This window comes from Entelurus aequoreus, linkage group LG14 (genome assembly GCF_033978785.1).
Source record: "Entelurus aequoreus isolate RoL-2023_Sb linkage group LG14, RoL_Eaeq_v1.1, whole genome shotgun sequence".
Classification (NCBI taxonomy): domain Eukaryota; kingdom Metazoa; phylum Chordata; class Actinopteri; order Syngnathiformes; family Syngnathidae; genus Entelurus; species Entelurus aequoreus.
In genome coordinates this window covers 10,927,914-10,938,732 of record NC_084744.1, presented here as the reverse complement: position 1 = coordinate 10,938,732, position 10,819 = coordinate 10,927,914, and the positions used below count along the sequence as shown (strand labels likewise).

The 10,819-nt window shown below is 38.9% G+C and overlaps 1 protein-coding gene across 1 annotated transcript in view; it reads right to left on the bottom strand.

Annotated features, from left to right (window-relative positions):
• The window catches only part of LOC133665255 (augurin-A-like), a 9,475-nt gene extending 5,385 nt beyond the window's left edge, over positions 1-4,090 (bottom strand). Inside the window, exon 1 of the mRNA XM_062070507.1 lies at positions 3,955-4,090. Coding sequence (XP_061926491.1) covers positions 3,955-4,024 — 70 coding nt within the window. The 5' untranslated portion in view covers positions 4,025-4,090. The remainder of the gene's footprint in view (positions 1-3,954) is intronic.
• Positions 4,091-10,819: the final 6,729 nt, after the last annotated feature.

Sequence of the window (10,819 nt, the reverse complement as noted above, 5' to 3'; positions counted from 1 at the left end):
TTCAAAACTCACCATATTTGACACACACATCAGGACTGGCGAAAATTGCGATCTAATCAAAAAAACAAACCCCAAAACTCAAAATTGCGCTCTAACGCCCCCTAGGAAAAAACACAGACAAAACTGCTTGTAACTTCCGGTAGGAATGTCGTAGAGACATGAAACAAAAACCTCTATATAGGTCTGACTTAGACCTAGATTTCATACATTGACGTCCTTCAGCAAAAATCAACAGGAAGTTGGCAATTCCCCCTTCAAAAGTTTAGTGAAAACAGTCACTTTTGCCTCTTTGAGCTGTAATTTGACCCCCTTAACATGCTTCAAAACTCACCAAACTGGACACACACATCAGGACTGGCAAAAATTGCGATCTAATAAAAAACCCCAACCCCAAAACTCAAAATTGCGCTCTAGCGCCCCCTAGGAAGAAAACACAGACACAACTGCTCCTAGGAAGAAAACTCAGACAAAACTGCCTGTAACTTCCAGTAGGAATGTCTTAGAGACATGAAACAAAAACCTCTATGTAGGTCTCACTTAGACCTACATTTCATATATTGACAACCCCCAGCAAAAATCAACAGGAAGTTGGCAATTCCCCCTTCAAAAGTTTAGTGAAAACAGTCACTTTTGCCTCTTTGAGCTGTAATTTGACCCCCTTAACATGCTTCAAAACTCACCAAACTGGACACACACATCAGGACTGGCAAAAATTGCGATCTAATAAAAAACCCCAACCCCAAAACTCAAAATTGCGCTCTAGCGCCCCCTAGGAAGAAAACACAGACACAACTGCTCCTAGGAAGAAAACTCAGACAAAACTGCCTGTAACTTCCAGTAGGAATGTCTTAGAGACATGAAACAAAAACCTCTATGTAGGTCTCACTTATACCTACATTTCATATATTGACAACCCCCAGCAAAAATCAACAGGAAGTTTGCAATTCCCCCTTCAAAACAAAAGTTTTGTAAAAACCGGTCACCTTTTTTCAAACATTATCTCCTCAGAGTGCGTTTGTCGTGTCAGCTTCAAACTAGCACAGGAGAGAGATTGAACCCTTCTGATTAAAAGTTGACCAAAGAGTTTTAGTTACTGCTCCGGTTTGGATTTTATGTGCCGTCAAAGTCGGTCCCGTCCATCGCTGCTTGCAGCTTTAATTTTACTTGTTTTGGAAAGTCTTGACAAGCCAAATTTTCTTGTTCTATTGGCAGATAATTTTGCTTAGTTCAAATAAAATACCCCTCATTTTTGTATTTTTTTCCCTTGTTTTTGAACACTGACTTTTTGCAGTGAGGTAGGAATTCAGTTGTGCTTGAAATGATGTATGCGAAATCTAATTCTGTGTACTGATCAGCCTTTTCTATTTACTAATACGTTCAATTTCCTGTTCTGTGGTTATCGTCACACATTTTCTATTTGCCATATAGGGTATGTTTTTGTGGCAGTATCCCAAAAAAAAGCCCCCAAAAAAGATTACTCAACTTCTGCTTTTTCTAATTTGAGACTTTGCAAAAACATGATTTACTTTATATTTAAAAATTAAGACAAATTTAAGAATGAACTTTTTACACATTTAATAGTATTATTTGTGTACATATATATTTTTTAATATAAAAAAATAAATAAAAATGTACATTTACATGTAGCATATTAAATGCATTTTTTATTTTTTTTTACTTTTTTAAAAATGGTTATATTTTTGTTCTGACTCAGCTATCATCACATGTTTTCTCCTTGCCACAGAAGGAACTCAAAAAATTTGAATTTCATGTAAAAGTCCATTCTTGTCAGCAATTTGACTTTAAACATGAAACTAAATACCGGTTTTAAACTCATTACTTGCAAAGTGAGGTATGCCAAGCCTGTATTTCTTATCATTTTGATGATCATGGCTTACGGTTTTTGAAACCCCCAATTTTTGGAGATTTTCAATACAAGGTTTTCATAAGCTCCAAGCCCTTATCTAAATTATATCAAAGGAAGGCTAGAAAAATGCGATGCATGTTATGAATTTATATGCCATATACTAGTTTCACCTTGTTACTCTAATTGCTGGAATAAACAAACCTTAATATTATTCTAATTTTTTGATTTTCACCTGTATATGGTACCACTCTGTTTTGCCATCCCCTGAAAAAAGGCCTAATATGCACTTGTTCTCTTTTTGCTACTTTTTTGACACACATCTTTCTCCCTACCCCCGCTTTTAGAACACACACACACACACACACACACACCCGCACGTTGACCCCTCCCCCTACAACAGCCCAATAACTTACATTTAAGAAGGACTTCCTTCTTTTCATGCCAGATGCAAATGTGAACTCCTCTACTAAAAAAGAAAAGAAGCCGATTTGCATGTAAATCTATTTATTATTATATAAGCTGCTTTCCTTTTATCTTCTTTTTGGATCAATAAAGCAGCAAGTTAGCCACGCTCTTCTTGTAAGTGTAGGACATTAAAGGACATTAGTATCAGATGTTTGAGTGCTGGAGTGCCTTAAAGTACATTTAGAAAAAATTGAATGTGATGTTTAATGCAAATGTGTTTTGTGAAGCACTTTATGAACAACAAGACTCAATTTTTCCTCTCCTTTTTTTCCCCCTTCCTTCTTTTTTGGCATCTGGATAAACCATATTAAACGCAGTCATGCATTCTGGTTAAAACTTGGTCAGGAAACAGTTCAAATTATATTCAGTTTTTTCTGGTGTTTTATGATATAAATTGATTGTTTTATATATTATTATGTTTCATTTATTACGGTGTTTTATTATATAAATTGATTATGTTTTTATATATTCATTATGTTTTATTATATTCAGTTATTTCTGGTGTTTTATGATATAAATTGATTATGTTGTTATATATTCATTATGTTTTATTTATTACAATTTATTATATAGATTACTGTCCAATCATGATACATAATAAATACTTATAATGTAATCCTAAAACTACTTTATGTATACTTTTATTTTAAAACCGTTTTTATCTTTATAATTTCTTATGTTTTTACATGTCTAATGTCCAGTCTCATTACTACGTACATTCAATATATTTTGATAAATATAATCCATCCATCCATCCATCCATTTTCTACCGCTTGTCCCTTTTTGGGGCAGTACATAATAAATACTTAAAATTTAAATTTTAAAAATCTTTAAAAATATATATTTTTTTGTATAATAGCAACTTTACATTTATAACTCATAAAAAATATTTCAATAATAACTAAAATGGGTGTACATGTGTATTATTAAAATTATTTTTCCTTATTAATTTTTTTTAAACATATTTTATCTGTTTTCTCATTACTGAATATAATGCATAGTAAGAAATATATATATATATATATATATATATATATATATATATATATATATATATATATGTATATATATATATATATATATATATATATATATATATATATATATATATATATATATATCATACATACATACATGTATTTATTTTTACACTTTATTTCTTATATGTGTACATTTGTTTTTACATATTGTATCATAATGAGAAATAATTCATATATGCATACATTCAATATCTGTCTAATGTCTATATACATAATACATAAGAATAAACATAATACACAAAAATAGATTAAGCACAATAGATCATTCAGTCTCTATTATATTATCTCTATTATATTATTACTACCTTATTTAAATTACATTTTTCATTTTATTTTTTTTCAATTTTCTGCATCATGACCACTTTATTGGTATAACATTTTAATACGAAAAATGCATCACATTTCTATGGTCGTTTTCAAGGAAGTTAAAGACTTTTAATGACTTACATTTCAAAAAGTGAAATGTCATGCATGTTTTTGTTGCAACAAAAAGTCATTTATACTTTTAATGAAAAGCGCCCACCATTAAGTGTATGTAAGATTGCACAACACGACTATCCTAGAAAAAGTGCTAGAACTTACCTGTAGAAGCCAACAAGGTCAGCAAGGCAACGAGGCCCATCAGCCTCCAACACAGCAGCTGGGATGCCATCTTTTTAGCCGCAAGTTCTCCTCAGACCGAGCTGAGCTGAGCTGGCGGGCAACAATAACTATGTGCGCTCCAACCAGAGGTTTAGGGAGAGTGGGGGTCCGGGGGGGGGATGACGCTGCGCATTCACCCAGTTTTCCAAGTGGAAAGCGACCTAAGGCACTGGCTGGAATGTTGCCTTCTGAAACAAGACTGCAGCTGGAAAACTTGTGTACTTTTCCAGCAGCACTCGGAGAGAAAAGTGGAGAAACCTTCTCTGCTTTGGCTTGTTTGGTATTTGCATGTCCAAACTTTTTTGGCCCTTTTCATAAAAAAAAAAAAAAAATCAAAAAAAGATGCAGGGAGCCTTGTTCATATTTATAATGTGTAAACAAAAGCAAAAAAAAAAAAAAAAAAAGACGTTATACAATGCAAAAAGTCAGTGTTCAAAAACAAGAACAAAAAAATACAAAAATTAGGGGTATTTTATTTGAACTAAGCAAAATTATCTGCCAATAGAACAAGAAAATTCGGCTTGTCAAGACTTTCCAAAACAAGTGAAATTAAAGCTGCAAGCAGCGTTGGACGGGTCCGCCTTTTGGCAGGTGCTAGTCCTAGGTGTCCCAATACTTTTGTCCAGTGGTAGTCCTGAGTGAGACCTACATAGAGGTTTTTGTTTCGTGTCTCTACGATATTCGTACTGGGAGTTAGAGGAAGTTGTGTCTGAGTTCACATTGTCATTATAGGGTATTGTGTGTAGAATTTTGAGGACAAAAAAGCAATAATTGCATTTTCCGTGGTCATTATAGGCACCGGAGCAGCATCAGTGCAGTGGGTCTTTGAAGGCTCGTAAAATCAAAACGGTAGCATGTATCACAATTCTTTCTTCAACTTTTAATCAGAAGGGTTCAATCTCTCTCCTGTAGTAGTTTGAAGCCGAAACGACAAACGCGCTCAGAGGAGATAACGTTTGATGTTTGGTGACCGGTTGTAACAAAAATTTTGTTTTGAAGGAGGAATAGCAAACTTCCTGTTGATTTTTGCTGAAGGATGTCAATCTATGAAATGTAGGTCTAGGCGAGACCTACATAGAGGTATTTGTTTCATGTCTCTAAGACGTTCCTACCGGAAGTTACAAGCAGTTTTGTCTGAGTTTTCCTCTGAGGAGCAGTTTTTTTCTCTGTTTTTTTCCAAAAAATTATGTAGAGCACAATTTTGAGTTTTGGGGTTCGGTTTTTTTTTAGATCGCAATTTCCACCAGTCCCGATGTGTGTAAGAAGTTTGGTGAGTTTTGAAGTATTTTAAGGGGGTCAAATTAGAGGTCAAAGACGTAAAAAGGAGTGTTTTTAGTACATTTTTGTCTAAAATGGGAAATTGCCAACTTCCTGTTGGTTTTTGCCCGAGGATGTGAAATGATGAATTGTAGGTCTAAGTGAGACCTACATGCAGGTTTTTGTTTCATGTCTCTACGACCTTCCTAGTGGGAGTTACAGGCAGTTTGTTTTTGTTTTTTCCTAGGGGGCGCTAGAACCTAGGGGTTTGGTTTTTAGACTAAAGTGGGCTGTACCACTTTTTGTATGTGTGTGTAAAATTTGGTGAGTTTTGAAGCATGTTAAGGGGGGCAAAGTAGTGCGCAAAGCTGCGGAATAATAAAGAAAGAATGGTCCTGTGCGGACCCTAATAAAACCTTACAAATTCAATAGGTTCCTTTGTACCCTGTACAAAGGACTCCCTGTGGGAGTCCTTTGTACAGGGTACAGGGCGGACCCTAATTAGGTAACCTCAATGAACCCAAAAAAAATACCTTAAAATAAGTATATTCTCACTAATAACAAGTGCACTTTTCTTGGTAGAAAAAAAATTAAAACCTTTTTGCTCAATATGTTGAAAAATATTCTTAAATTAAGTCAATGCTAGTGCCATTATCTTGACATAATGACATGTGCTCGGCATCAAGATTTTTTTTTTCATGCTTGAAGTAAGAAATTATTACTTTAAAAAAGTAGTTTTATACTTGTGAGTTTTAATGACACAGCTTTGCATCAGTTGATATTCTAGTTTCAAGCATGTTTTACTCAATATAGGTCATCAAATCTCAGCAACAAGCTGTAATATCTTACTGAGATCATTTAGGACCAAATAAAAACACTTAAAACAAGTAAAACACTCTAACATAAAATCTGCTTAGTGAGAAGAATGATCTTATCAGACAGAAAATAAGCAAATATCACCCTTATTTGAGATATTTAATCTTACTTAGATTTCAGTTTTTGCAGTGTACTTATTAAAATACACATTTTTGTCGGCTTCGTATGATAGCGCTTCAAAGGTGTGGTAAAACACGTGCAAACTTGATAGCACACGCAAAGCTGATCCACTAATCTTGTCTTTTAGGCCCCGTTTACACTAAGCCAGCTAAGGTTATCCAGGATAAATCCCACCTAACCTTATCCCTGTCCGCACACACACACAATGGTCGTTTAAGACCCCCTCCGTCTGCCGGCGCAACGCGACCTCGTACGCATGCGTGGAAAAGCGTCATAGTCACCTCCAGTGTCGCTTTGTGTGCAAGTTTTAAAATGTAACTTATCTGAACAATATCCAGTGTTGTGGTATTTCAATTAACTGGAATCCAGTGTGCTGTGGGGCCCAAAGAACATTTGACAACAATCAATCTAGGGTTCCAGGTATCTGGTCAGGACACTCCTCACTATTTTGCCTTCACCTTTTTGGTGACTTTACATACTCTGGATCTAGACGGTGAGTCCGCGACATACATGGCGGACAATAACTGATACAGTCTGCTTTGCCAGTCCAAAAGCATTCGCTGTTTTCCATAGTTTTCCCTCGACGGCCAGGTAATACAAAGCTACCTTTTTTATCGCAGCCCGCATTCTCGTTGTCTCTCTTTCGACAAATGGACAAAGTTTTTCGGTAAGTAGCATCACAGCTGACCTGGACATTGGAAAGTTCTCTTACCGTCTGAGAAGTGTTGTATCCCAAATAGCTGCAATCGCTTTCTCTTAAGGTATTCATGTGTGATTTCCACAAGCGTCTGAACATGTAGAAGAAGGAGAAACACGGGCATGTCTGGATGACTCGCCTCCATATTTCCAGTGGTTAGCTCCGAGTTACGAAACCGTTTTTTTATGAAGCTGGCTGTGGCGCCTTCTTTCTGACGTCACTTCCTGTGTGGGGCGCGGTCTTTCTGGCGTAATTTCCTCTCCGAACTCACTTTGTAAACGATCGACGAGTCCATACAAAGCTAAGTGCCGGAGATTCAAGAAATACACGGTGCGCTTACCCGTGTATAAATTTGTCCGAGGAGGGGGACCTTAAACGCTGGTTTAGTGTGGCTGAAACGGGGCTTAGGCTAAATAATTATTCGTTTAAGGGGTTAAACGACTTAGTGTAGACATGGCCTTATTTAACCTGTCTGTCATCATGAATATGCAGACTATATGCTGATAATCAGATCACCCACCACACTGGGAGGAGGAGATGCAAATATAATTATTTAGCACACGCAGTGTGATTTAGCAAGACTGAAACTCTTTCAAATTTTCTTGTAACCAGGCAACATTTTTGGTATTTTAGATGGATTCTTTACCTGACATGTTTCGACTGTCATCTGCAGTCTTCTTCAGAAGGGTCACCTGACCACTGTGACGTGTTGCCTATCAGCTGTTCTTATAGGCGTGGCCAACCAGGCCGACCTGTCAAGTCTACCCTCCCCGCCGCTTGATGGTTAATGGAGGAGGGAGTCCAAGGTATGCCCCCTCATCCCGATTGATGGTTTCCTTGGGCCGCTTCCTTAGTTCGATCGCCTCCTTAATCCATTGTTTGAATTTGTTACTTTCTGTCCCGATGATTTTGCTGTTGTCCCAGTCCATGATTTTCCATCCATCCATCTTCTTCCGCTTATCCGAGGTCGGGTCGCGGGGGCAGAAGCCTAAGCAGGGACTTCCCTCTCCCCAGCCACTTCGTCCAGCTCCTCCCGGGGGATCCCGAGGCGTTCCCAGGCCAGCCGGGAGACATAGTCTTCCCAACGTGTCCTGGGTCTTCCCCGTGGCCTCCTACCGGTCGGACGTGCCCGAAAGACCTCCCCACGGAAGCGTTCGGGTGGCATCCTGACCAGATGCCCGAACCACCTCATCTGGCTCCTCTCGATGTGGAGGAGCAGCGGCTTTACTTTGAGCTCCTCCTGTATGACAGAGCTTCTCACCCTATCTCTAAGGGAGAGCCCCGCCACCCGGCGGAGGAAACTCATTTCGGCCGCTTGTACCCGTGATCTTGTCCTTTCGGTCTGTAGTAGAATTTCTGACCTTTGACCTATATTGCATGTCTAATAAGAATGTACGCTCATTTAATTTCTCTTCTATTCTGTGCCAGTGGGACAAAGGTGAATATGGAGTTGTGCCAACCTGTCTACAGAATGTTTAGAATTTCCAAATATGACTAAGAGATACAAGGTTGTTTTGGAACAGACAAAACCAAAACAAAACAATCGTGACGCATTAGATAACAAACAATGACGCACAAGAGACATATAAAAAATGGCAGAAGACCAGAACTCGACAGTGATTTTGGCTTGTGTGTGTCTTGTTTACTCCGGAGTAACATGTTGTCTGTCTGCACGGCCAACTTAATTCAACCTGCACTTCTGATAATGGGTAAATAAATTTGTTGTACTAAACTACTTTTTTTGCCTGTTTAAGCTTCGGACAATCCACTACAGGTCATGACCCAAAGCTCATGACCATAGGTGAGGATGGGAACGTAGATCGACCGGTAAATCGAGAGCTTTGCCTTCCGGCTCAGCTCCTTCTTCACCACAACGGATCGATACAGCGTCTGCATTACTGAAGACGCCGCACCGATCCGCCTGTCGATCTCACGATCCACTCTTCCCTCACTCGTGAACAAGACTCCAACGTACTTGAACTCCTCCACTTGGGGCAGGGTCTCCTCCGCAACCCGGAGATGGCACTCCACCCTTTTCCGGGCGAGAACCATGGACTCGGACTTGGAGGTGCTGATTCTCATCCCAGTCGCTTCACACTCGGCTGCGAACCGATCCAGTGAGAGCTGAAGATCTTGGCCAGATGAAGCCATCAGGACCACATCATCTGCAAATAGCCTCCATAATCCATCGTTTGAATTTGTACTTTCTGTCCCGATGATTTTGCTGTAGTCCCAGTCCATGATTTGGTTATTTATTTTGCCATGAATGTGAGTGTGAATGTTGTCTGTCTATCTGTGTTGGCCCTGCGATAAGTTAGCGACTTGTCCAGGGTGTACCCCGCCTTCCGCCCGATTGTAGCTGAGATAGGCTCCAGCACCCCCCGCGGCCCCGAAGGGAATAAGCGGTAGAAAATGGATGGATGGATTTTGCAATGATCTGATATGGCTGATTTTAAGATTTCCTGTTCGGATTTTTGTTTTAGGCTTCTTGTGAACCTTCCAGTTGTCTCTTTTAAAGTTAAAGTACCAATTATTGTCACACACACACTAGGTGTGGCGAAGACCCATCACCCTTGATCACCCCCTGGGAGGTGAGGGGAGCAGTGAGCAGCATTTTTTGAGATTTAACCCCCAATTCCAACCGTTGATGCTGAGTGCCAAGCAGGGAGGTAACGGGTTCCATTTTTAAAGTCTTTGGTATGACTCGGCCGGGGTTTGAACCTACTGATCTCAGGGCGGACACTCTAACCACTAGGCCACTGAGTAGGTGGCCTAGTTCTGACGTGCTTTCTTCCTTGTGTTGAAAGTCCTCCCTGTTTCTCCGATGTATGATTTTTCGCATGATTTACACGGGATTTCGTAGATGACACTGCATTTCTTGTCGTGTTCTATTTTGTCTTTTGGATGTACAAGTAAATGTCTTGTTTTTGTGTGAAGTTTAACTGTTGGGTTTATTTTGTGTTTCTTCATGACCCGCTGTATTGGTTCAGTTACTCCCCTAATATGTGATAAAGGTTATGGACCTCTTTGTTCTTTATTTCAGGTTTTTCTTTGAGTTTCTTCTTTGTTTTCTTTTCCTTATTTTTTTTACTTGTTGTTCCCCTTTTTTGATGCCCCAGGTGGGATACTGGCAGTTTTTGAGTGCATTTTGGATGTGTTTCTCTTCTTTTTTCCTATCTTGTTCTAGGTCTGCCTGGTTGGCCACGCCTATAAGAACAGCTGATAGGTAACACGTCACAGTGATCAGGTGACCCTTCTGAAGAAGACTGCAGATGACAGTCGAAACATGTCAGGTAGAGAATCCAATCTAGTATACCGAAAATGTTGTCTGATTACAAGAACATTTGAAAGAGTATATGAATAAGAAGACATAATGAACCTTTTTGAGCAAGACTGAAACAGTTTTGCATCGATCTATGTTTAGTGCGTCTAGAAAGGACGTGCAAACTGGCAGTTGCGCGGAAATAGCAGTGAGAAACGAGGCTTGTCAACATACAGGTGGAACTCAAAAAAATTGTGCAAAGGTTTGTTTTTTACCAGCAATTAAGTTTACAAGGTGATACTAATAATTGACATAAGTCGTTTTCTGACTGTAGGGATTTTTTCGGCGTTCCTATAACCTTTTTAGTCCCCCAGGCCGTTTTTTGTCATGTTCCGACATACAGGAACTAGGGATGACGGCCCTCAGATCCTATAACAATTTTAGCTCCTACTCTGAGGCAAACTTCAAACTGAGTCCCACAAGAACTAAAATATGTAGGTGTTTGGTGATTGATTGAATTGACAAGCTTCTCCTAGCGACAACACAGACCAGCCATTTATAAAAAGTCCCACAGAGTTGTTTACGAGATCGCA